Source organism: Dermacentor albipictus, chromosome 9 (genome assembly GCF_038994185.2).
Source record: "Dermacentor albipictus isolate Rhodes 1998 colony chromosome 9, USDA_Dalb.pri_finalv2, whole genome shotgun sequence".
Lineage (NCBI taxonomy): Eukaryota > Metazoa > Arthropoda > Arachnida > Ixodida > Ixodidae > Dermacentor > Dermacentor albipictus.
In genome coordinates this window covers 56,829,230-56,856,669 of record NC_091829.1, presented here as the reverse complement: position 1 = coordinate 56,856,669, position 27,440 = coordinate 56,829,230, and the positions used below count along the sequence as shown (strand labels likewise).

The 27,440-nt window shown below is 48.8% G+C and overlaps 2 protein-coding genes across 4 annotated transcripts; both read left to right on the top strand.

The window, feature by feature from the left end:
• The first annotated feature begins 1,530 nt into the window (after positions 1-1,530).
• Positions 1,531-26,883, top strand: LOC135896547 (dnaJ homolog subfamily B member 5-like). 3 transcript variants are annotated; one of them, XM_070525376.1, is made up of 5 exons: positions 1,531-1,551; positions 18,755-18,886; positions 22,519-22,588; positions 24,672-25,012; positions 26,433-26,883. In XM_070525376.1, the coding sequence occupies exons 2-5, from the start codon at positions 18,860-18,862 to the stop codon at positions 26,667-26,669; spliced, it is 675 nt and encodes a 224-aa protein (XP_070381477.1). In that variant the 5' UTR covers positions 1,531-1,551; positions 18,755-18,859; the 3' UTR covers positions 26,670-26,883. The 3 variants fall into 3 exon arrangements, with proteins under 3 accessions (XP_070381477.1, XP_070381476.1, XP_070381479.1); XM_070525375.1 differs by lacking the exon at positions 1,531-1,551 and adding an exon at positions 18,399-18,555; XM_070525378.1 differs by lacking the exon at positions 1,531-1,551 and adding an exon at positions 18,617-18,637.
• On the top strand, positions 6,687-8,712 carry LOC139050130 (dnaJ homolog subfamily B member 5-like). The gene is made up of 2 exons (XM_070526342.1): positions 6,687-6,917; positions 8,476-8,712. Exons 1-2 carry the CDS (start codon positions 6,687-6,689, stop codon positions 8,710-8,712), a joined length of 468 nt encoding a protein of 155 aa, XP_070382443.1.
• Positions 26,884-27,440: the final 557 nt, after the last annotated feature.

Genomic DNA, 27,440 nt, shown 5'->3' with positions numbered 1-27,440 from the left:
CAGAACTGTTCAAAAATAATTTCGTTATAGGGATCGATGCCTACGGCGACTGTGATGTGCCGTCGCGACGATTCAATTTTTTTTTCTTTAGTAATCTAAATTCTTGGACATTCCAGTATTATTTCACAAGTTGCGTCGCACTGTGTTTATCGGTCTTCTCAGCGTGCGATTTCCCTCTGCTTCTATTTCGTAATCCAGTGCATTAATTCGTAACACAAACATGACCATATGCCACGCCTCTTTTTTTTTTTATGTGCGTCTTACCGCTCCCCTGCCGTTCCAGTGAACTTGCCAGTATCTATAGCATCGACAAGTTCATAGACCAAATCGTCATGAGGTTAGTCGGGCAGCGGGCGCGGGCGAGCGTCTCAGTGTGCGTTTTCTGCTACTCACCGAACATCGTAGTCGCGGCGCCGTAGCGGAAATCTTCCTCACGTCTGTGCTTGCTGCATACCAGAGTTGTGGCCGATTGCCGTCTGCTGGACCTAAGTTTCTCAAGCCAAGCTTCACGTAGCTTCTTGTCCTGTGGCTACGTGTGGATAAGCCCGACACCGGGCTCCGTTGCGTACGTCCGGCACTGCGGCACCGAGCAGTAGCCTACCACGCTGCACGCCTCCAAAGGCAGCCCCTACCTGTTATAGTACTTTCAAATGTTGTCAAGCAGACACCCAAGGCGGTAAAGCCTCACCACTTAATCGGAACCGCAGCGCAGCTGGGACTTCAAACTTTCGTTTTCAGCTCGCTTCGGCGCTTCCGGAGCATCCAACGCGGCCGCTGTGTCCGCGTGATACCTCTCGCCGACGGTGGCGCCAGCTTTTCAAGTGCTGAGCTCGCCCCCAATAGTCAGCGGATGTATCTCGGTGCCATCGGCGCAGGAAGCGCAACTTTCTTGCAACAAGTTCATTCGGAATTTATCGTCGTCGCTTCCATCGTTCTCTCTGCTCTACGACTTCAATAAGTGTTGTAACGCATGCCTTAGATACTCGAAAACAAAAGATAGATAGATAGATAGATAGATAGATAGATAGATAGATAGATAGATAGATAGATAGATAGATAGATAGATAGATAGATAGATAGATAGATAGATAGATAGATAGATAGATAGATAGATAGATAGATAGATAGATAGATAGATAGATAGATAGATAGATAGATAGATAGATAGATAGATAGATAGATAGATAGATAGATAGATAGATAGATAGAAATAACCGCATGGGTAAATCATATACCGCTCTGCATTCTTAGCGACCATACATATACTTCCTCCCATGCGGGCAACGTGTGCGAATACGCGGTATACGGAATTGCGCCACGCGAGGTACGTGGCTCCGGCTGATAACGGTGTGCCAATACGTCTGTGCCGTTGGGGTCTCTCCGCGAGGGTGCGTTCCAGTGACGGCCGGTGACAAGCCCCTGAACTTGTCGATGCGAGACATAGCTTGCGTTTGTGAAGCGGTATATATATCCGCACGCGCACACATATCTGGGCGGAGGGAACGAGTCGGGAGCATACGTGTACAGTTTAGTCACCGGACTCCGAAGAAAGTAAGTCGCGCATTTTTTTGACGCCTGTTCGTGAAAAGACAAAAAAAAAAACCGTCGTGAAGAATTTTCTGACGTGCCCCCCTGTGTTCTACTTTTCCGATTTACGAATGCGCTCCCTAATTGTTTAATCCAAAGAATAAGTGCACAACGCCCGCGGGGAATATGCAACGGCGATTACAAGAGTATAGAATGCTGCCTAAAAGGAGTGTCCCGCGATCTTAAACCTCGATGAAAAACAAATGACATCAGAAGATACATTTACCCTTAGGCTGGGCTTATCGACGCAGCGCGGTATGAAAGCTTTATTAGACGCGTAAATTACGAGGTAAAAAAAAAAGATGTGCAGATCCACCGTGCCTGTTGGAACATGCAGTTTTCTTTTTTTTTTGGCAATGACGTTTACGAATTTTTTTTAAAAATCGCCCGTGGCAGATAGCTAGCGCAATTCTAATTCTTGAGATGGATTGCTCAAACAGGCGGACATTATTTTCACGTGGAATCTACACGCATGATCGGCTCGTTGACTACAATTTACTAATTAATAAGGCTTCTGATTACCTAAGTGCAAATAATGTGACCGGGTCAGGGGCGCAGCGAGGGAGGGGGTCATGTTTATTCGCCTTGTTTGGCGCATCATATATAGCGACTTTTTCTTAAATGCGTAGATTTATTGGATACCTATACGTATATTTAAATATCTTCTTGCAAGGTTTTGTGTATATGAGCAGTGAGCTTTGTTTCCAGTGACACTATTTTGCCAATTATCAAGCTGCATCTTCGCATTTGTAATGTGCGAAGGCGAGTCAAATGAAAGTGAGCCAACCCACCATGCGCAATAATGGTTCGGTTCATTATCTGCGAGGCATGCGCGTGGCACAGTGGCATCTCTCATTTGCAAAAGTGACACGCAGGTGTGAGGATCAAGGTTATTTAATGCTATCATACACTGGGGTGAACATGGTTGCGTGACATAATGGAAACTCCAAAAGTTGGACAGCGTGGTGTCGTGAGGTTTTTGACAGATGAAGATGTTTCCCAAAAAGGAATTCGTCGCCGTGTGGCTGCCGTGTACGGTGAACATTGCATTTCATTGGCCACTGTGAAATGTTGGAGCACACGGTTCAAAGCAGGACGTGAAAGTTACAAAGACGATCCAAGACCGGGCCAAAGTCACCGTGCAATCACCCCCAACACAATTCCAAAGGCTGATTAGACAAGAACGGAAGGTAAGCATCGGTTAATTGGCAGGGCGTGTGAACATCAGTCACGGTTCGGGTCATACGATAATTCATGAACATCTCGGTTATCGGCTCTTGTGTGCGCAATGGATGCCCAAGATTTCGAACCGCCGCCAGAAGACGGAGAGTTTCGGCGCTGCTTTGACTCATCTAATCCGGTGTCACGCAGGGTGAGGACATTTTGTCTGCCATTGTGACCGGGGACGAATCATGGTGCCATGGACTACTACGAGCTTGAAGCACGACGGCAAAGCTTACAGTGGAAACATTTGAATTCACCACCCCCAAGAATAGGAAAGGCCGTCATTTCTGCCGGAAAGGTGTTGACTTTTTTTTTTCGATCGTCAGGGGCCATTATTAATCGAATTTGCTAAACCACGAGAGACTATCAATCGTTTCCGATATTGTGAAACGTCGGATCGGCTGCGTGTCGCAATTAAGAACAAACGACGTGGAAAATCGAGGAATGGGGTCATCTTGCTCCACGACAATGCCCGTCCCCACGTCGCTGATGTGGTTAACACAAAAATGGCAAAGTTAAAGTGCACGGAAAACGCTGCAACATCCGCCACACAGCCCAGACGTGTTGCCTTGCGACTTTCACATGTTGTAGCATTTGAAAAAAAAACACCTCAAGGTAATCAGATTCGTTTCGGAGGATGACGTGAAAGAGTCAGTTACAGACTTTTTGAAACAGCAACCCAAGGAGTTTTATGAGACGGGAATCACGCGACTCGTTAGTCAGTAGGACAAATGTCTAAATGCTCATGGAGATTACTTTTAAATAAAGTACCCCGTTTGTCATATATTCGCATTGGCTCACTTTCATTCGACTCGCGCCCTTGTATATCTTGCAGAACTCCTGCTTTTTATATGTGCTCTCTGTTGCCACTATAATTTCGGAGCAATTACAATACACGACCGGTGACAGCTCCTCCTGCTCAATACATGCTAACAAAGGACAGTGTCATTGAGATTTTTTTCTGGTCGTTGCATATGTACAAATATGTGCACAAAGTTCTTCAATGACAGAGAGAGAGAGAGAGATGCCAATGAGAGTAGGGCAGGGAGGCTGACAAAGTTTTAACAAAATATTTCTCTTCAACTTCTCCATTTCATGGCATTTACATTTTTCATATCAGCGGCATGCACTGCTCTGCTGGTTTCAAGCTGATATAGTTCTAAAGTTTGTGTGATATTTGCTTTACTTAATAAGTATACAGAATACAGTTATCAGTTATTTCGGGCACAATTTTCGAGACATACGAGTATATTCTTTTATGAAAAAAGATATATTTTACCTGTCTTGACCGTGCGTAGCGTTCAAAAATTCGTTTGCAGCATCTTTGGCGATGGCAACTCAGTTATTACTGTTTAGTGTATTTTATCCCTCGAAAAATTCTCTAAGGAGGAGGCCGAGCAGATAACTCTGCAGATAAGGGCTTAGTCATACCACTTTCAGTTTATTCGGCTCATTGCGGATGATGCGAAAGCACTAATACCTCCAAAATTAGTCTACAAGCAATGTCGCTTCTATGGGGTGTAGGGGTTGGAGGACGAACTTCGGGATGAAAAAGCAAAACTTGGGAGTATTTATTTTACATTATGTACAGGGAGGTGAGCGTCAATTAACAGTTGTACAGTCATTACGGGCCGGCAGCAACTCGGACGCTGCGGCCCGCGGCAAGAAGTTCGAGAGAGCTGAATCAGGGAATCAGGGAATGTCCCAGAATGCTCGGGTCTCTCTGGAAGGCTTCTTATAAACCCTTCGAGCACTGGAAGTCACGTCATGTTCGACCAATGGGAGAGTCCGCTCAGATGACGCCACTTTCCGCCAATGGTAGGCGCCCGTGCGATGGTGTCATACCCGGCGAAGGGAGTCGGCGCCTGGTCCTCCTCTCTTGATCACTTGACCCTCCTGCGCTCTTGCCTCGCAGAATCGCAATCCACTTCTAAGGTGGAGAAGGAGGGGGGGCGCTCATGCTCCATTGTACGATTGCCCACCTGCTCCCGGTGGTACGGCTCCGCAGTGGTGGCAAATGCCTTCTTCAAAGGCGAAGGGGGACGATTGAGCTCCACTGTCCGAGGCCCCCTTCTAATCCCGGCGGCGCACGACCTGGGGGCCGCAAACTTGTTTGCACTTGTCTGGTGCTCCTCTGGAATGTGCTTTCCTGCTTCTGCATTCCTCAATTAGCTGTGCTGCGATTCGAAGTGGTTTGGGGAACTCGAAGTAATCGCAGGAAACAGCTCCATATCTAACAGGGGTTAGACTTATTGTGCAACCCTGGCCTCCGGAACACGTCTGTTCATCCGGCGGCCGCTTGTTCACCTTGCCCAGCTTGTTCCTGTTATCCTCGCAGGAGACGATGAGTCAAGACCACCACAAGATGCTCGGCAACGGCAGTGGTACGCGCATGCGCAGATACAGAGGGGGATGGCCGGATGCCCTGGCCTCCCATCCCCCTTAAAATCTCTGTGCACAGCGCCAGCGCATATACGGCGCGTGACAAACTCGTGTAAACTTATCCTTCCATAGCTGTTATTTTGCTCTGGAGAGCCAAGAAATGTTTAATTTCTTGAAGAAAACCCAAGTGCAAAAAAAAAATTATCGTCATCAATCAGCACATAATCAGATCCTCACCCCCCCCCCCTCCCCATAAAAAAAAATTAAAAGAAAGGATCCGCGCCTGGTTCTGCATACGAGCAGATTCCTCACGTGTCTGTTGCCTCCAGCATCGCAAGCGCCGGCGTGGAAGGCGAGTGCTGTCCTCCTCTCCAGCAGTTGCCATGGGAGGAGAAGGTGACGAGGGGGAGAGGAGTGCTGTCCTTGCCTAACTCTCCTACACAAGGGTTGCAAGGGTTGCTTGTTGGTAATGCATCTTCAAGGGGCGTACGGTCGCGCGATTAAAAGACGGGACAAAAGAAGACACACAGGGACACGCACATCACAGCATGTAAACCTTCAGAGTTCTCGAGCGCCAGCACGTGTGTCTCAAGTACCTGTAATATTTGGTGACGAACCCGCCTAGCAGATGGGTTGGACGAGAGAATGCGCCCTTTGCATAGGCGCCTTATATAGAAGGTGCAAACCTTTCAAACACCGTAGAAGAATGCTAGCAAGCGTCAGAGCGTCCTAAATATTTCTGCTGTACATTGCCCGTTTCTGCATAGGGTGGCTTGGCCTATCAGGCACTTGTTGCGCCTTTATACAGTCCCCCAGCTGGGTTCCACACTTATTGTTTCTTTAGTCCCCCCCAAAACAATGTATCTAAATTTGTCTTGACCCCGTGACAATCCAGCTTCAATTTTTGTTACCTGGCCGTATTCCGCCGTATTGTGAAATTCTGTAATGGCGACATTTTTGAGCCAATCAGACTACTCTCCCGTTTTGTTTATCTGTCCTTCCGTAGGCCACCCCATCGAATAAGCGTTGCTCAGCTTGTGTTTAAGCTCAGTTATTCATTGTCAGGCCTATTTATTGTATGTGTCTGTACTCTGTCTCTCAGTTGCGCCTTTGCCGGATTGTAGCTCATTATGTATACCTCTTTATCGCGTTCTTTTCTTTTTGGCTTCTCGTTCTACTATTTTTAACCCACAACTTTTGGCTGTTGTAGTTTTAGCTTTTCTACCATTTTTCCTTCCTCTGCGCCAGTACTTAGACCTCCGGTTGTCCCTGCGCGCGTAAAAGATTGATTGATTGATTGATTGATTGATTGATTGATTGATTGATTGATTGATTGATTGATTGATTGATTGATTGATTGATTGATTGATTGATTGATTGAAGCTACGTCCGGAGCAACCGAACGACACCAAGAGCCGACGATTTATCACGACGTGTACGTGTCACTCGAGGAAGTGTACGACGGTTGCACCAAGAAAATTACGATCACGAGGATGGTGACGGACCCGGACTGTCGCACGCTGAAGCCGGAGGCCAAGGTGTTCGAGGTCAAAGTGAAGCCCGGCTGGAAGGAAGGCACCAAGATCAGGTTCCACCGCGAAGGAGACCGGCTTCCCAACAGCATCCCCGCCGACGTCGTGTTCGTCATACGTGACAAGCCGCACCCACACTTCAAGAGGGATGGAGCGGATGTCCGCTACGTCGCAAAGATCACTTTCAAAGAGGCACGTGTTACGTTTCTCTCGTTGTGAGCGTGCTCGCTTCGTTATACAGAGGACACCTAGGGCTGCCACCACCTTTGCTGAGAAAAAAGAAATGGAAAAAGCAAGGAAACGGCACTGATTACAGATGTACAAAAGAGGGAGGGATCGGGGAGGGGACGCTGTTTTCTTTATTGCGATAACAATTATATGGACACTCCAGGCGCGTTTTTGCCGTCGCCATGTCATTCCGTAGAAAGTCCAAGGGCGATAATATCGTCGCCGCGCGCCGTATGCTGCATGCGCGAGTGAAGGGGTGCAAGGGTGAGCCGGCTCTCGCGGCTCAGTCTCGCCCGCGCGACGGAGAAAAGCAGGGAGGAAGTGCGCCGTCTTCCGTCGCGCGCAAGGCTCCAGGGGGGAGGGGAGGGACAGGCGGCGCGTTCTGCTTCCGGGCCGCTGTATCTTGAAAGCCATCTGCGACGGCACCAGAGTCCGCCGTGCGCTGTTTTCGCGGCTTACTTCGCGTTGATGCGAGAGGCAGCGCGAGGGTCAGTTCGCTCGCTGCTGCTGCCGAGCTTCCTCACCCCAGCGTTTTGACAGCGAGTTTCCGCGGTCATCGAGTGAGGTGCGCTCATGTTTGCTCGTGCGCGCGTGACACCGTACGTGCTTGTTGATTTAGTTAGTATGCCTATATGTGTTTATAAGTTTGTCCGCGGCAGATAAAAGTACTATCCGTATACTTCATATAGCTGTATACTAACTTGCTGTCGCAGCTGACGCTTCGCCTTTCGTGCGAAACTGCGTGTTTTTTTTTCTAGTTGCGAGTAGCTACGGCTTGCAAGGGCGCCATTTCTGTATAGGAAGTGGGCCGAGGGCGCAAAGCCGCACTGCACTCCTTGTTTTCGAGCGCCTGCTTACGCAACGACTGCTTACGCAACTCTCAGCCGTATATACTCAGCGTAATGCGTGCCCCCCTGTTTTTATGCGAAGCATATTACGAGAGCTCAACCCAGCTCCTCAGGCGCGGCGGTGTCGCCATGAAACCACGTGACACCGTGACGTCACGACAGAGGAGAAGTGGCTTTGGCTCAACTCTTGCAAGACGGGCTGGGTGGGAATCGAACCAGGGTCTCCGGAGTGTGGGACGGAGACGCTACCACTGAGCCACGAGTACGATGCTTCAAAGCGGTACAAAAGCGCCTCTAGTGAATGCGGTGTTGCCTTAGAAACGAGCTGCTTCTAAGGCGTGCGTCTCTTGCTCAGGCGCACATTTCGTTGCCGCGCCGAACGCTGCTTTGCTCGACGCTCACCGCGTCCAATGCGGGGCGCGTAGTCGCTGCCCTGTAGCCCATTGTCTTACACCCCTTGGCGGGTCGACGGGAACGCTGTCGCGTTCCACTCTTGAAGGCGAAGCAGTAATGCATGAGTTGTTTCTTCGTCTAGCCGAACCAAATATAGCCAAGCAACAGCAGTTCACCAGGCTAAACAGTGGTTCAACAACTAAAATAAAGGCTAGTATGCTTCGCATCCTGGGCTTAACCTTACCTAAGCCACAGCCATTTTTTTCATCACCGATTCACAGGCCCTGCGCGGGACAACGCTGGAAGTGCCCACAATCACTCACGGCACGATATTTGTGCCGCTGACAGATATCGTCACGCCCACCACCGTCAACCGCATCCGGGGACAGGGCCTTCGCCGCCCTGACGACCCCAGCACGCGAGGCGACCTGCTTCTGAGTTTCGACATCGAGTATCCTTGCCAGATGACGGACGCTGCTCTGAGGCTACTTTGGAACACAATGGCTCTCCTGATCTGAGAAACGTCGATGCGGAGATAACTTCCTGTTTAATTTGACTTGTCCGTTGAGGATTTTAGCGGATGTAGACATTCAAGTCTCTTTGGTCAGTCACAACGCGTTTTAAAGCGAATGCATTTGTGTACAACGACAACATTTGTGATGTTTCATGCTCGTGTGTCACTTATGGAAAGCTATAATCTGAGCGAGTGAATAAACTTTATTTCGGAGACCAAGCTGTTGATGCCCAAAGGTGGGCGGCCACCCTATAGCCGTGGCCGTCTGCTGATATAGCCTTGCCCTGTTCACCTAACCTGAGTCGACGAAATTTTAAAAAGTTTTCTGGGCTTGCTACTCAGTTGTGCGGCGTTGGCGTCGTCCGCAGTGCTGGGCCGATCCCGGAGAGAGAGTGGTTCCTGTAGATATGTCCTAAACCTCTTTGATGTCATATATAGGAGGTCATATATATATATATATATATATATATATATATATATATATATATATATATATATATATATATATATATATAGAGAGAGAGAGAGAGAGAGAGAGAGAGAGAGAGAGGTTTGATGTCAGCTTGGGTGTAACTACCACTGCGTATGTGCCACTGGGGTCATAGTGCTGTGTGCCAATGAGTATGTACCCCGGGGGCCACTAATTGGTGCGTGTCGCTTTCGTTGAACCTATTTCACGCCAACCGGGGGGATCGCTGTGTATATGCCTTAGCTATGTGTGTCGCTCGTCAATGAAAAAAAAAATCATTTAAGATATCCGGTGCTGGGCGGGAACAAACCCGCTCGGTATTTACTTGAGGCAGCCTTGTCTGAATGTATATTCACATTGGCGTCGGGCTTGAAGCGATCGACTTGTACTCGCAGAATAGAGAATTTTAGTGCGTCCGGTAGTCTGGCAAGTGCGGGCGGTTTGCCGGTTGGGCGTAAACGCAAGCGGCCGGATTGGTGGCGCCAGCTGGTGGCGCGAAGCTCAACCACACAACCCTAAAGCTAATTGCTATATTCTGCTTAGCTGCTGGTGTAAATTTTCGACAGCGGCGTAATCGTGTTCACAATTACGCCGCTGCCAAATATTTGCACCAGCAGCGAAGCAGGATATAGTGGGTTACTGCAGTTTTACCTCTGTGGTTGTCTGGTTGAAGTCTACGCCACCAGGCGGCTGCACCGCTCTGGCCGCTCACGTTTACGCCCCCGCAAATCCGGCGATTCGCCCAAACTGGCCCCGTTTGCCGGCATAGCGGACAGGCTAAAACAAGGCGAGTATGCGGCTTCATACACGCCGCATACTACGGGACGAGTTTCGGTGGAAGGTATACGTGGCGTGTCGCTACATTTCTTCAATGCCCATCGCATTACAACGTCGACATTCACCCAGACATGGATTATTCCGCAATTCTTTTCGAAGAGAACTTTTCGAACATATTTTACGTGAATGACGGCTCCGTCCAACCATCCGATGTAATTAATTAATTAATTAATTAATTAATTAATGCCTAGTGAACCGCGCCCAGTTGCACATTTCCAGGGGTCCAAGTTGTCTATTCAGAAACACATCCAATGGCCCTATTTGTGCAGATAGATAGATAGATAGATAGATAGATAGATAGATAGATAGATAGATAGATAGATAGATAGATAGATAGATAGATAGATAGATAGATAGATAGATAGATAGATAGATAGATAGATAGATAGATAGATAGATAGATAGATAGATAGATAGATAGATAGATAGATAGATAGATAGATAGATAGATAGATTTAATTAAAAAAATTATTTATGAGGTTTTACGTGCCAAAACCACTTTCTGATTCTGAGGCACGCCGTAGTGGAGGACTCAGAAATTTCGACCACCTGGAGTTCTTTAACGTGCACCTCTAAGTGCACCTCTATCTAAGTAAACGGGTGTTTTCGCATTTCGCCCCCATCGAAATCCGGCCGCCGTGGCTGGGATTCGATCCCGCGACCTCAGCAGTCCAACACCATAGCCCCTGAGCAACCACGGCGGGTATGAGACTTAGTTAAAAGAATAATAAAAAAGTATCGCTAATGGTCGGGGCCCCTAGTCCAGGGCTCCGCTGGCTCTTGCCATCTTCTCAGCTCTCTGGATCAGCTTGAGCTGGTCATCGAGGGCCGAGCTGGACAGCAGTGCCTCCCATTACTCCCTCGTGGTGTTCGTGTCGGGGTGTTCTATGTTTTGCAGCGTGCACTCCCACGTAATGTGGTGTAGGGTTGGTGTGGCCCCGCACCACGGGCATTCGTCCCTGTAGGCTGTGGGGTGTATGCCATGTAATATGTGTAGGTTCGCGTAGGTGCCTGTCTGGAACCTACGTCAGGCAGAGGCATCCTCCGTCTTTAGATTTCCATGGGATGGTGGATATCGCAAGCGACTCCCTCTGTGGTAGTTAACGATGGCTCAATACTCGAGGTCGACGGGGTCCGGGCCTTCTGCAGCCGGTGTGATGAGTGCTCGGTTGTGCACGAATCCTCGAGCTGCTGTGTCGGCCTGCAGGTTGCCCGTGATGCCGGTGTGGCCCGGTATCCAGGTGATGGTTTGGGTAGTGATGATGCCCTCAGAATCTCCCTTGAGTATTTCGGCTAAGACTTGTGCAGCAGGTCTTCCAATTCTTCCCTGTAGTAAGTTGCGGTAGGCCTGCTGGGAATCCGTGACGATCGTCAGTGGTTTGTTTGCGTGTTGTACTTCGCGTATGGCTAATGCGATGACCAACTCTTCGGCTTCCGTGATCGTGCAGGGGCGGATTGATGCAGTGGTGGTAACCTGGGCTCGGTGGTCGCATGCCACTGCCACTGCGCCCTTGTTGTTCGTCCCATACATGGCGGCGTCCGTAAAACGGGCCGTGGTATTGAACCTGAATGCTTTCTCGATGTACTGAGCCCTTGCTCTCCGCCTGCCGGAGTATAGGTTAGGGTCCATGTTGCGTGGTATCGGGGCAACGTGATACCTGTCCTGGACGTGACGAGATATCGAGCAGGTTTCTTGGGTTCGTGTTGTTATTGCTGGGAACCCCAAGGTTTGTCGGACCTGCCGGCCCGTGCGAGTCCGCGCAAGTCTCGGTTGTTGCGAGACGTAAACGGCTTCTGTCAGTTCGCTGAGGGTGTTGTGCAACCCTAGCGCCAATAATCTTTCAGTCGATCTACTCATCGGCAGGCGGAGAGTGGTCTTGAAAGCTATCCTCAAAAGTTCCCCGTTACCTGAGCCGCGTATCCTTCTAGCTTTTCACTCAAGGGCAGGGGCCTCAAAGAGAACAGCCTCCTCAGACTCATGCAAGCCTTCATTACCAGCCGTATAGCGTATGCCACACCGTATCTTGTGTTTAGACGAGAAGAAAAGGATAAAATAGATGCGATCATTAGGAAGAGCGTTAAGAGAGCCCTAGGGCTCCCAGACTCGACCTCGACAGACCTCATCCTCAAAATGGGGGTACACAACACGCTAGTTAAACTCACGGAGGCAGTACGAGTGTCTCAGTTGGATAGATTAGGCCAGTCTAAAACAGGGAGAAAAATTATGGAATGGGTAGGAATTCGATGTGACAGGGGTGCCCCGACTGACAAAAAAGACATTCCGTTGGACGTGCGTAAGCGCTTCCGAATCGCGCCCCTTCCTAAAAATATGCATCCTATCTACAACAAAGAGAGGAGAGCTCACAGGGCTAAGGCTCTAGTAAAAATGGCTGTGGCTTAGGTAAGGTTAAGCCCAGGATGCGAAGCATACTAGCCTTTATTTTAGTTGTTGAACCACTGTTTAGCCTGGTGAACTGCTGTTGCTTGGCTATATTTGGTTCGGCTAGACGAAGAAACAACTCATGCATTACTGGTTCGCCTTCAAGAGTGGAACGCGATAGCGTTCCCGTCGACCCGCCAAGGGGTGTAAGACAATGGGCTACAGGGCAGCGACTACGCGCCCCGCATTGGACGTGGTGAGCGTCGAGCAAAGCAGCGTTCGGCGCGGCAACGAAATGTGCGCCTGAGCAAGAGACGCACGCCTTAGAAACAGCTCGTTTCTAAGGCAACACCGCATTCACTAGAGGCGCTTTTGTACCGCTTTGAAGCATCGTACTCGTGGCTCAGTGGTAGCGTCTCCGTCCCACACTCCGGAGACCCTGGTTCGATTCCCACCCAGCCCGTCTTGCAAGAGTTGAGCCAAAGCCACTTCTCCTCTGTCGTGACGTCACGGTGTCACGTGGTTTCAAGGCGACACCGCCGCGCCTGAGGAGCTGGGTTGAGCTCTCGTAATATGCTTCGCATAATAAACTTAAAGACACACCGGCGCATAACGTAGCGTACGTGGACGCCGCTTGCGGCAGAGACGGGGCTGCGGTATCGACGGTGGTTGATGGCGACGGGCGCGTTAAGATAGCGTGCTCCACGTGCACGAGGGACGCCTGTACAGCCGAGGTGGTTGCAGTAGCGCTCGCTTGTGCGGGAACAAAAGCGGGAGTAATATTATGCGATAACAAATTAGCTATCCGAAATTTTAACAAAGGGAGAATCTCGGAAGAAGCCCTCCACATTCTACTCAAAAACCCTCCCAGGAGGGACATAACCTTTATAAGTCCCAGGCAACGAAGCCGCTCATGAGCTCGCCCGAGCACTCTACCACCGGGCAACTCTAGAGCAGCCAGTTCCAGAGATAAAAGATGGCATGATCACGTACAGGGAAATTGTCGATCACTACAAAGCCGAAAGAAGAATCTTTCCGCCTCCGCATCGGTCTCTCTCTCTGGAGGACGCTCGCATTTGGCGACGCCTTCAGGGAAACAATTATACATCACCACATTGGATCTACTTAACACAGACGAGGGACTATAACGACGCCCTCTGCAAAATTTGTAAGCAAAAAGGTACGCTAGACCATATAATATGGGAGTGTGCTGGCTCCCCAGGGGCCAAGGAAAACATTGTCAGTAGAGAAGCCGGGGAGGCCTTGCTCCAGAGCGAGGCTGAAGACAACCAGCGTCGAGCAATCCGCCTAGCCGTTGAGGCCGTGAAGACTCACCGTCCTCAACGCGCGTGGACTGCTTCGTCCTCCTCCCCTACCTACGTGTACGTTAAGAGGCGGGCACCCCAGCTCGGTGGAACAATAAAGTTTTCAATCAATCAATCAATCAATCCTCAAAAGTGTGTCGGCCTGCTTCGTCTCGGACTGTGTGAGATAGTAGTAGGGCAGGCTGTATGTGGTTCTGCTCACCACCAGGCTTCTGACCAGTCGAAGGGTGTGCCTTTCCTTCATGCCTCTGTTCTTGGATGTTGCGCGGGAGATCATGCGTGATATCGCCTTGACATTGGTTTTGGGGAGTGTGAGGGTGTGTGTGGCCCGCTGGTTGGACTGCAGCCACATGCCCAGCATCCCGAGAAATTGCTTCTCTGGTATGAGGCCCCCGTTGAGGCGTACCACGAGTTTTCTTGTCGGGTCTGTGGGGACTAGTGTGGTTACCCCGGCCTCGCCAGACTCGTAGGAGCTCAGCTTTCTCGGGGGTGCATTGTAGTCCCCGTCGGCTGACGTATTGTTGGACGAGATTCGCTGCAGTTTGCAGCCATTCTTCTTTTTTAACGAGGGTCCCTGTTGCGGTCCAGAGTGTTATTTCGTCTGCGTAGGCTGCGTGCCGAAGACCTGCTACGTCCCGACCAGCTTTCGGAACCCCACTTAAATATATATATATATATATATATATATATATATATATATATATATATAGTCATATCATAAGAAGCCAACAAACACTGACACCAAGGACAACATAAGGGAAATTACTTGTGCTTAATAAATGAAATAAAGAAACGATAAACTAATGGAAAGCATCGCACGCGAAATGCGAAGGTTGTGGGTTCGGTTCCCACCTGCGGCAAGTTGTTTTTTCATCCACTTTAATTTCCATTAGTTTATCGTTTCTTTATTTCATTTGTTAAGCACAATTAATTTCCCTTATGTTGTCGTTGGTGTCAGTGTTTGTTGGCTTCTTATGATATGACTAATAAAAATCGGGCCCCTCGGTTTACCCCCTTTCTTCTCGTTATATATATATATATATATATATATATATATATATATATATATATATATATATATATATATATATATATATATATATATATATATATATATATATATATTTCTTGCACTTGAAGAAACGTCGGGTGACCTCGAAGAATTGATCGCTGAAGGGACGGCGTTATATCATTGTATACAAGACCTCATAGTTGGAGACAGTTCGATATCACAGCCTGAGGTCTATCGGTTGTGAAATCTTACTTCGTATAATTGTCGTATGCTTGGCTATCACTAATACTGCTTCGCCTTTCCGGCGAAATTGCAGCCTCTATCTCTCACTCACTCTCTCTTTCTCTGTGAGTCCGAGTATAAGCGCTGCTGCGGCGTGAGTGCTTTTGATTCGGATTTCGAGTGAATCCGGCTTGGCCTCGTTTCGGTTACTGAGTGAATTATACAGTGTTCCCCAACTATCATGCACCAAGATTTCAAAAAAGAGCAGCTGCGTTACTGGAAGAAAACCTAATGCATATAGTTTCTAGTACAGTGGATAGCCGCCAGTAATTCTTTCGGTATTTAGATGTAATTCGGTGATTGCAATTAGTTATCTAACTCGACAAGTATTGTCGTAACTATCAAAGTCTCAACGAGGCATGTGTAGGCACCCCAAAATGACATCTAACTGCGGTGTTTTCAGCGACGAAATAATTGCTTAGGATTTTTTCCGACTGGCAAAGAAACCTCGCGAAATACGAAAAATACCTCGTGAGTGCGCTCCCACGAGCATCATAAAGCAGCGCCCTCAATTAAGCTGATTGAAAGCAGCTGCACTGCATGCCTGATGCCCGAAGAGACAGCGCGTCACTTCGATAATGGTATACGGAACGAGCACCAACAGCAGGTTCCGCGGCTTCGCAGCTATTCCTTCCTCTCATTTTTGCGTCGCACTTATTATCCGTCTCTCAAGGCCAACTGATCACACTGATAACAAAAGCCCCTTGATAACGCGGCCGAAACGCCGCTCTGACCACGCACGGAATGCGAAAAGCAAGGTATACTAGGCACAAGAATGTTTCAAAATCCCGGCTTTGCTAGCACCGCATCGAAAGAGTGCGCGCGAAGCTAATTTCGTGCCAGAAACTTGCTTCGGACCAAAGCCAAATTATAGTGACCGTTTTATTTTTCATTAAAGTGTATACGTGCTGCAAAAACAGGTTCGTGACAAAGAATGAAAGCGAAATAAACAGTCCGGGAAGCGACCAACGGTAGAGAAAAGGCAAAACCTCAAGTAAACATACCACTTCAAGTTCAAGTAAACATACCACTTCTAAATGAGAAAAACTGTCTGCAATAAAAAAAAAAACACAGATTTCAGTGTGTATTATCTATGAATTCGTAAGCTCCGTTGAACACCAGCTGCTGCCTACAGAGGACGTGTTCGAATAGGTCTCCTTTTGCAGCTACGCAGTACTGAGTCCGCTTTATCACATCTTCAGGCGCTTTCTTGATCACCGACGCTGGAATTCTACGGCAGACACCCGTTATCCTTGCCTTGAACTAACCTGACGTCCGTCTCGATCACGTAAGCACGATATTTCACATAACCTCAAAAAAATAAATCGAGTGGAGAGAGGTCAGGTGACCTAGCCGGCCAATTTACAGGCCTGTGACTTCCAATCTACCGCGCATGAAAGTCGCATCCGCAGCCAATTTCGCGTTCGGCTGCCGCTGTGTGCTGGTGCCCCATCTTGCTGATGCCACAGAAGTGGAATACGTTATAACGGGAGTTCGCTGAGAAACTCATCCACCACTACTTCGGGGATTTCGTCCACGTAACGCTGTCCAGTCTCAGTGTGTCACCGAAGAAGATGGGACCGATTATAGCACTGACCTTAGTTACGAACCACGCATTGGGCGACAACTGGTACTCGTGCCACCAATATTGTGTATTATGCAAATTTACCTATAGGCGTTTCTGCGAAAATTGACTTCATCTGTGCGCACGATGTTGCTCGAAGAGTCCGGTGACTCATCAGCCTTTGTGGGGACCGAATTCAAGAAATGTAGACGATTCTACAGGTCCCTATCTTTCAAGCGCTGGTTCTGGTTAAAGTGGTATACGGTTGAAAGGCTGTCATTTAGAACCCTACGAACTGATGCCTCGGAAATTGGTACCTGGGCGGCCACGTCCCGCACGCTAGCATGATGGTTTGAGGCCATAAATGCTATAGAACATCCGTGCGTAGGCTAGCACTCAAAGATGGAGTACTCCGCCACTGTTTCTTGATGCTACCGGTTTATCTCAGGCTTTCATTATTTCTGATGACAGCCGATGCGTTTGGTCTACTGCCACACTTCCATGACTGACACACACACACACACACACACACACACACACACACACACACACACACACACACACACACACACATATATATATATATATATATATATATATATATATATATATATATATATATATATATATATATATATGAGACGGAACAATGCGCACCTTTGAACCTTTTCACTGACGTTGTGAATTCGCTTTTGTGGAGATAAGTCTTGTGGCAAAAAGAAAAAAAAAATACAAGCACTTTATCTACGCTGAGACAACAGCTAACACAGCTTGTTTCCAACTAACACCAAACCGGACGTGTTACATCGGCCGGGGCGCGGCAGATAAGGCACTAGCTCGACTGCAATATTTTTCGTCTTCCTTTATTTCGTTCTGGATAACTCAGAGGGAGCCTGTTCGAGGGCGCTGCTTTATGATGCGGTGGTAGCGCAGTCACGTGACACTGCTCATATTTCGCTCGCTGGGTTTACTTATCAGGCGGAAAAAAATTAGTGCGCAATTAGTGTGTTGCTGAAGATACCGTAGTTAGATCTCCCTTGGCTGTGCCTGCAAACGCCTCATTGACGATTCGATAATTAGGATAGGAAGTCTCGAGTTACATAAATATAATTACCTAATTAAATCTCAGTAACGAAAAAAATTACTGGCAGCTACTCCACTGCACTGTACACAATATGCACTAGGTTTTCTTCGAGTAACGCATTGCTCTTTCTTTTTTAAATATTGGTGCGTGATAGTTAATTGGGACACCCTGTACATATTTACGACCTTTGCATGCTACTGACGATGTTTCCATCCCTAATAAATGTAAATTATTAGAAATGTTTTTTTTTCCTCAGTGGTTAGCATTACTTAGTGGAAAGAGAAGCAATACTGAGGCACATATCATTTGCGCGCACTTCACACGCCGTTGATAAAAGGCTGTGCCCAAGGGGTCACTGAAGTCTTTAGGTCTTTTTCATGCTCAAAAAAAGCATGCGAAGCAATTTGAAGCGAGGTGAACATACAGCAACATATTCATTCTATATGAATGTATATGAATATATTCTATATGGCTTTGGCAACCCTGGGAGCTCAGCTAGCCCACCCTGGAAAACTTCGTCAGGGGCTCGGGTCCCGGAGCCCCTCCCCCGCAGTCGGCGCCTATGTAATACTTCCTCCACTCCCCCTCCCCCCTCCCCTGGGGAAGAACGTGTGTGAATACGCGGTGTACGGATTTGCGCCGCGCGAGGTATACTCTGATATAACGGCACGGTATATACTGATAACAACGGCACGCTGATACGTTTGTTCTGCACGTCTCCCTCCGCGAAGGTGCGTTCCACCGACGGCCAGGTCAAAGCATTTGAACTCGTTGACGTGAGACAACGCATAGTTTGCGTTTGTGAAACGGTGTGTGCGCATGCGCACGCGTATCTGGGCGGAGGGAACGAGTCGGGAGCTTGGTACACAGCTTAGGCGCTGGACTCCGAAGAAGGTAAGTCGTGTATTTTTTATGCGTTCCATATTGCAATCATTCAGTTCAGCCCTTGGGCGCGGCCGGGCAGCCACCATTGAGGGTATGAGCCATTGTTCATTGCTGCGCGTCTCATATGTGGGTCTATTTTCTTTTAAGTTTGCTATGTTTGTTATTAAGTTGCTTCTATTTTTATGCGTTGCATATTGCAATCACTCAGTTCAGCCCTTGGACGCGCCCGGGCAGCCACCATTGACCTTTAGCGCAACCACGTGACGTGACGTCACGACAGCCGGAGGAAAAGCTGGGCCCCAACTCGCGCAATATGCAACGCATTCTTGGCTTAACCAAGGTAAGCCTGACCATTTTTTTCACGCTTGTTCACGAAAAGAGCGAAAAACGTCGCGAACTTTTTTTGAATGCGCTCCCTACTTGTTTAATCCGAAGCAAAAGTGCACAACGGTCCGCGAGGAATAGGCAACCGCGATTAGGAGAGTATGGAATGCTGCATAAAAGGGTCTGTCACGTGATATTAATACTCGACGAAAAACAAATGACAGGCTCGGCATATCGACGCAGGGCGGTGTGAAAGCTTTATGTGACGCGTGATACCGCGCCTGTTGGAATATGCGGGGTTTTTCTTTTTTTCGGCAACGACGCTTACGAATTTTTTAAACGTCACCCGTGGCAGATAGCAAGCAAAATTCTAATTCTTGGGATGGATTGCTCAAACAGGCGGACATTATTTGCACGAGGAATCTAAACGCAGGATCGTCTCGTTGACTAGAATTTACTAATTAATAAGGTTTCTAATTGCGTAAGTGTAGATAATGTGGTTCGCAAGGCGGATCTACAAAAAACGAATTCGCAGGATGACACCAGTTTCGAGAAATTAATTCCCTAACTTTGCGAAGAAATACATTGACGGTCCAATTACTATTGCGCTCCAATGCATAAAACGGCGTTTTGTTGAAAAAGTAAGTGAAACCACAGTGCATACTTACCGGAAGTTTAATGGCGCGCACAGGCGGTAATTTTTCAATTTTCCGGGAGGGGGGCAAAGGGAGGCTGACAAGCGTTTCGAACCCCACCCATGTGGTGTGTGTGTGTGTGTGTGTGTGTGTGTGTGTGTGTGTGTGTGTGTGTGTGTGTGTGTTTGTGTGTGCGTGTGCGTGTGTGTGTGTGTGTGTGCCAACAGACACCAATGGCACCGTAGGGTAATGATCCATATGGTAGTGAATTAAAGAAATGATAATGGAAATCGAAGTGCACCGCACATGTGGGATCGTTCCACACCTGTGGCAAGTTTCGTTTTTTTTCCATCCACTTTCATTCCCACTAATAATAATTGTTGGTTGGCTACCACCTTCTATTTAAAAAATATAATCAACTTTAGCCTGTGTATATATTTAAAAGTATTGTATCTGTGCATGGCGTTCACAGCGGAAATTAAAAAAAAAAAATGTAGACGCGAAACAATACCGATGAGGTAGCCACCGCTGGTGCATCTACCGCGCTTGTCTTCCAATTGCCAGGATTTGCAGAAATAAAGCGGAAATATGAATTAAAAGCCGTGTACGTCCACGCCAACAATGATCCAGTAAGCTTCCCGCCGCAATAACATTTTAAGTGAAAATGCAGAAGTAACTAAAAAAAGAAACTCAAATGATGTGTATAGGTAACAGAACTCTTGTAATGACAGCTCAGGGGAGGGGGTGCAGGCTTCGGCATCACCTGGGAGGGGAGGGGGGGGGAGGGGTTCGGCCCTCCCCCGGAAACATCGGAGGGTGCTTGGGCGCTTTCATATTTAGGCCGCGTTGGCTCGGTAAAAGTTCGCGAAACTCACCTTGTTCAAGCTTTGGCTCCTTTAGAACACAATGTAGCCGATATTTGCCATAAATAATTAACGAGGCCCTAGAAGACGCGGATTATTATGATTATGATGATCAGCAGCAGGCTGTTTTATGTACACTGCAGGACGAAGGCCTCTCCCTGCGATCTCCAATAACCCCTGCCCTGCGCCAAGCGATTCGAAATAGCACCCGCGAATTTCCTTATTTCATAGCTCCACCTAGTCTTCTGTCGTCCTCAGTGATAATGATATAACAACTTTATTTGTTATCATCTTGATCATCATCATCGTAGCGGGGCCGGGACCTCCGCGATCAGAAGCAAGCAAAGAGCTCTTGACTCTTCGCGGCTTCTTCCGCCCAGGCAGATGGCTTGTTGCTGTGGGGTATACGGGTCGTCGCTCCGCAACATGGCTTGCCAGGCCTCTCTGCAATTCATATTTGCTTGAGCCCCCGCGGAGCTAGCGCATTCCCAGGTTGGCGGTCGAGGGTCCCCCTCACCCCACAGTGCTTGCACTTATCGTTTTGTCTATCACCCATCTGAACACGATAAGCGCAGACAGGTTTACGAAGTTCCCAGCTTGGAAGCTAGGCACCGCCATGAGACTGCCTCCCCATTGTTTAGACTCTTATCTGGTGGTGGCGCCACTTCCCTGCGTAACCGATAATTTTCGACAATTGGATTGGATTGGACAAACTTTAGTAAAGGTGTTCCTATGGGTGGGCAGCGCAACCCGGACTTCAACCCGGAGTTCAATCACCAACTGGCCCAGCTTGCCCTGTTAATTTAGTAAAGGTCCTGCAGGACGCACGTCTGCGCTCAGTAGGCGTGCTGACGACAACCTCCATATAATTTTGCAGACGCTCGTCCATGTTCCGGCAGTCGGGCGGCTCCATGCGCAGCTGCTCGGAAGTAGAGAGCTCGGGCTAACTCGCAGGCCGACTCGTTGCCAGCCACAGGCGTGTGTGCGGGGACGCCAAATTTGGCTAATCATTTCTGTTTAGCCGCCTACTGGCAAAATCGCTTGTCGCTTCCGGCGAGGTCCTACCCTTTCCAAAAATCCAGATAGCCGTTTTGCTATCGCTAATGATGAAAATGGCTTCCGTTCCAACGCAAGCGGGCGCTATCGCAACTTCTTCCGCCGTTGCCGTGTTGCGGCTTCTATGATGGTGGCGGCCGATACGGGGGCAACGCGGCCGTCGACCAGCGAGGCGACCGCCGCACCCGCTTGCCACTTGCCGCGTCCACTTACGCAACCGACTTGCTGTAGTCGAAATACATGACGTCATGGCAGGCTGGTGTGGGACCACACGTGTTTTGTTATTGAGCTTTTTGTGGCTTACCAAACATTTATCGCGATTGGAGTTGTACTCTTTTATGCTGTAGAAGGCTAAATTACAAAAGCAGAGGAAATCGGCTTTCTCTCTCTCTCTCTCTTTAGTGTCAATTTAAAGGGCAACTCCGGCGTTTTTTTAACTGTATTGGGATATTGTCATTTTGAAATGGTATTGACAGTCCTGTCACCGGTAGGGTGGTTTGATTTGCTTAGAAATTCACCAATAATTTTCAATAACCAATAAACGAGATACCGAAACCGAAACGGGTAGATGATCCATGTGAGGCCACGATGAGTCGATGACGTCAGATCTTACACCACCGTAATTTAAACACGCAGTACACGTGGCGCTAACGCCAAAGAAGCGTATCTGATGATGTCTCCTGACAACACATGGAGCTTTTACACACAAGGTGGCTAGCAGAAAGCCATGAGTCGGGAACGCAACCAATCTTTAAAATTCATTTTCAGGAAAACTGAATGACTTGCAGTCATATAGTTTGGCCCAGATAATTAGAGTGCAAAAGAGAACATATATTCAAAGTTTCACTAAGATCAATGGACATCGACAAATCGCCGGAGTTGCCCATTAACGCTGCGTACATGGGCTTAGTCATACCACTTTCAGTTTATTCGACTCATGGCGGATGATGCGAAAGCACTAATAGCTCCATAATTAGTCTACAAACAATGTCGCTTCTGACTTCGGGGTTAGACTTATTGCGTCTCTGGAACACGTCTGTTCATCCTGCCGCCGCTTGTTCACCTTGCTCAGCTTGTTCCTGTTACCTTTGCAGGAGACGACGAGTAAAGACCACCACAATATGCTCGGCAACGGCAAAAGTACGCGCACGCGCGGATCCAGAGGTGGGTGGCCGGATGTCCTGTCCTCCCAACCCCTTAAAATCTCTGTGCGCAGCGCCAGCGTACGGTGCGTGACAAACTCGTGAAGTTCTCCTTCCCAGCAGTGATTTTGCTCTGAGAGAAGAAATGTTTAAGGATTTATGGAAGAGAACCCGCCAACGCGCAAAAAAACCATCGACATCAGTCACGACTTGGTCAGAACCCCCCCCCCTTCCATAAAAAAAAAAGAAAAGAAACTGTATGGATGGCGAGTGCAAAGGCGAGTGCAAAGGCGTGGATGGCGAGTGCAAAGCTCTTTAAGCTTCGTAAAGCAGCGCCACGCTTTGGAGAGTGCCGCCTCCTCCTCGCGCGCTCGGGCCGACGCCGCCTCGCAATTGGCCTAATAGCATCACGTGGGCTTTCGCACAGTGCTTCAGCGCCATTTTCGCTCGAAAAGCATCTACGGAGTAGCGAGGAGCGCATGTTGGCGCCGTTGCTACGCTCGAGCGGTGTAGGCGGCGCCACGGTCGAGGTGGGAGCGTGAAAAAGAGGAGAAACGAGGAGGAGTGTTTAAGGGGCATTAGGCGAGTGCAGTCCTCCTCTCCAGTAGTTGCCATGGGAGGAGAGGGTGGCGAAGGGCAGAGGAGTGCTGTCCTTCCCGAACTCTCCTACACAGCATGTAAACCTTCATAGGTCTCGAGCGACTGCATGTGTGTCTCAATATGCCTATATTTGGTGAGGAACCCGCCTCGCAGCTGGGTTGGGCGATAGAATGCACCCTTATCGTCGGCGCCTTATATAGAAGGTGCAAACCTTTCAAACACCGCAGAAGAATGCTAGCAAGCGTCAGAGCGTCCTAAATATTTTTGCTGTGCAATGCCTGTTTCTGCGTAGGGCGCCTTGGCCTCTCGGGCACTTGTTGCGCCTTTACAGTCCCCCAGCTGGGTCCCCACTCGTTGTGATAATGCACTTGTTGTGTCTCTAGTCCCCCCAAAACAATGCATATAAATTTGTCTTGACCCCGCGACAATCCAGCTTCGGTTTTGTTACCTGGCCGGGGGGCTATTCCGCCGTATTGTGAAATTCTGTAATGGTGACATTTTTTAGCCAATCAGACTACTCTCCCGTTTTGGTTCTCTGTCCTTCCGTATAGGCCATCTCATCGAATAGGCGCTGCTCGACTTGTATTTACGCTCAGTTATTCATTGTGTCAGAAGAATAATCAGAAGAATAAGAATGGGCTGGGGTGCGTTTGGCAGGCATTCTCAGATCATGAACAGCAGGTTGCCATTATCCCCCAAGAAAAAGTGTATAACAGCTGTGTCTTACCAGTACTCACTTACGGGGCAGAAACCTGGAGACTTACGAAAAGGGTTCTGCTTAAATTGAGGACGACGCAACGAGCTATTGAAAGAAGAATGATGGGTGTAACGTTAAGGGATGAGAAAAGAGCAGGTTCGATGAGGGAACAAACGCGAGTTAATGAAATCTTAGTTGAAATCAAGAAAAAGAAATGGGCATGGGCAAGACATGCAATGAGGAGGGAAGATAACCGATGGTCATTAAGGGTTACGGATTGAATTCCAAGAGAAGGGAGCCGTAGCAGGGTGTGGCAGAAATTTAGGTGGGCGCATGAGATTAAGAAGTTTGCAGGGACAACATGGCCACAATTAGCACATAACCGGGTTAGTTGGATAAGTATGGGACAGGCCTTTGGCCTGCAGTACGTGGGCATAGCCAGGCTGATGATGATGATTCATTGTGTGACCTATTTATTGTGTGTGTCTGTACTCTGTCTCTCAGTTGTGCATTCGCCGGATTGTAGCTCATTATGTACCTGTTTATCGTGTTCTTTTCTTTTTTAGCTTTTCATTCTGCTATTCTTAACCCACAGCTCTTGCTCGTAGTTGTTTTAGCTTTTCTAGCATTTTCCTCTGCGACAGTATGTAGACCTCCAGTTGTTCCTGCGCACATTGATTGATTGATTGATTGATTGATTGATTGATTGATTGATTGATTGATTGATTGATTGGTTGATTGATTGATTGATTGATTGATTGATTGATTGATTGATTGATTGATTGATTGATTGATTGATTGATTGAAGCTACGTCCGGAGCAACCGAACGACACCAAGAACCGACGATTTATCACGACGTGTACGTGTCACTCGAGGAAGTGTACGACGGTTGCACCAAGAAAATTACGATCACGAGGATGGTGACGGACCCGGGCTGTCGCACGCTGAAGCCGGAGGCCAAGGTGTTCGAGGTCAAAGTGAAGCCCGGCTGGAAGGAAGGCACCAGGGTCAGGTTCCACCGCGAAGGAGACCGGCTTCCCAACAGCATCCCCGCCGACGTCGTGTTCGTCATACGTGACAAGCCGCACCCACACTTCAAGAGGGATGGAGCGGATGTCCGCTACGTCGCAAAGATCACTTTCAAAGAGGCACGTGTTACGATTCTCTCGTTGTGAGTGTGCTCGCTTCGTTATACAGAGGGCACCTAGGGCTGCCACCACCTTTGCTGAGAAAAAAGAAATGGAAAAAGCAAGGAAACGGCACTCATTACAGATGTAAAAAAGTAAAAAAGAGGGAGGGATCGGGGAGGGGACGCTGTTTTCTTTATTGCGATAACAATTATATGGACACTCCAGGCGCCTTTTTGCCGTCGCCGTGGCGCTCCGTATCAAGTCCAAGGGCGATAAAAATCGTCGCCACGCGCCGTATGCTGCATGCGCGAGTGAAGGCGTGCGAGGGTGCGCCGGCTCTCGCGGCTCAGTCTCGCCCACGCAACGGAGAAAAGCAGGGAGGAAGTGCGCCGTCTTCCGTCGCGCGCAAGGCCCCAGGGGGGAGAGGAGGGATAGGCGGCGCCACGGAGGAAGGAAACTAAGGAGAGGCCCTACCCCCTCCTCACGCTAGGAGAAAAATGTGGCGGAAATGACTTAGTAGGTTCTCATTTTTTTTCTGCTTTTTTTGCTGTATGGCCACGCCTTTTGGGCCACAATGGCGGCGTTGTTGTGGTTTCGAGCGCTCACACGTGTTGCTCTGGTAGGTTTCGTGCCGTGGCAAAGGCGCTGTGTGGGCGGGTTTGCTTTAGTCACCGTGTCTTGTTGCGCTGTGTTACCTGCACCATGCTCTGCAGATGTCGCGCGAGCGTGCGCGAAACCACGCGCAGCGCGGCGTGGTTTCGCGAAAGATGTAAACAAGAGAGGAGGGTGGCACAAAAGGCGGAGCATCGCCATGAGCAACGCCAACTTCCGGCTTCACTTTTGCTTCACAAAGAGTGACGTCAGGGCCTCTCCTTAGTTTCCTTCCTCCGTGGGCGGCGCGGTATACACCGGGCCGCTGTATCTTGAAAGCCATCTGCGACGGCGACTGAATCCGCCATGCGCTGTTTTCGCGGCTAATTAGCGTGGATGCGAGAGGCAGCGCGAGGGTCAATTCGCTCGCTGCTGCTGCCGCGCTTCCTCACCCTAGCGTTCTGGCAGCGAGTTTCCGCGGTCATCGAGTAAGGTGCGTTCATGTTCGCCTCTGCACGCGTGACACCGTGCTTGTTAATTTAGTTAGTATGCCTATATGTTTTTACAAGTTTGTCCGCGGCCGATAAAAGTACTATCCTTACTTCATATAGCTGTATACTAACTTGCTGTCGCAGCCGACGCTTCGCCTTTCGTTGGAAACAGCGTCTTTCTTCTTTCTAGTTACGAGTAGCTACGGCCTGCAGGGGCGCCATTTCTGTATAGGAAGTGGGCTTAGGGCGCGACGCCGCGTTGCGCGCCTTGTTTTCGAGCGCTTGCTTACGCAACTCTCAGCCGTGTATACTCAGCGTAATGCGTGCCCCCCTGTTTTTTCATCACCGATTCACAGGCTCTGCGCGGGACAACGCTGGAAGTGCCCACAATCACTCACGGCACGATATCTGTGCCGCTGACAGACATCGTCAAGCCCACCACTGTCAAGCGCATCCGGGGACAGGGCCTGCGCCGACCTGAGGACACCAGGACGCGCGGCGACATGATCCTAAGTTTCGACATACAGTATCCTAGCCAGATGACGGACGCTGCTCTGAAGATACTCTGGGACACGATGGATCCCCTCATCTGAAAAATGTCGATGCGGGGAGAACTTCCTGTTTAATTTGACTTGTCCGTCGAGACTATTAGCGGATGTAAACACCCAAGACTCTTTGATCAGCCACAACACGTTTTAATGTGAACACGTTTGTGTAGAACAACATTTGTGATATTTTATGCTCGTGTGCCACTTATGGAAAGCTAATCTGAGCGAGTGAGTGAGTGAATAAACTTTATTTCGGAGACCAAGCTGTTCATGCTCGAAGGTGTGCGGCCGCCCTATTCCAGGTAGCCTTGGCCCTGTGCTGATATAGCATGGCCCCGTTCACTTTTCGTCGTCTCGCCTCGTCACGGTAATGACTTATTCTCGAGGGGGTAACATGTACAGTCCTCGCCGTCAAAGCCAATGCGCAAAGGGAAAAATATGGTTTTTGTTTCTTGCGAGCCATCGTAACGCCAGTTGCGCGAAGTTTCTTACGGGCTGCCAAGTGAGGCGTGGCCCTGTGACATTGACAGAGGTCGCGCAGTTCACCGTCGAATCTGATAGATTGGTGAAGGTCTACGCGCACGACGTAGGTAGATATAGTGCGTGTAATGCGCCGCGAACACAAGGTCCTCCTCAATGTGCCGTACGCGCATGTATACATGTCGCCGTCAGACTTAACACGAACACTCAAAGGCACGCTTCCAGCCATCTTAGGCGCGAAACACATGTTCGTGAAAACGCGATCTGTCTTGTGAGTACTGTAAACGTGCTCACAAGACATCCAACACTTTTCCAACTGAGGAAAGTAGTCTCTCT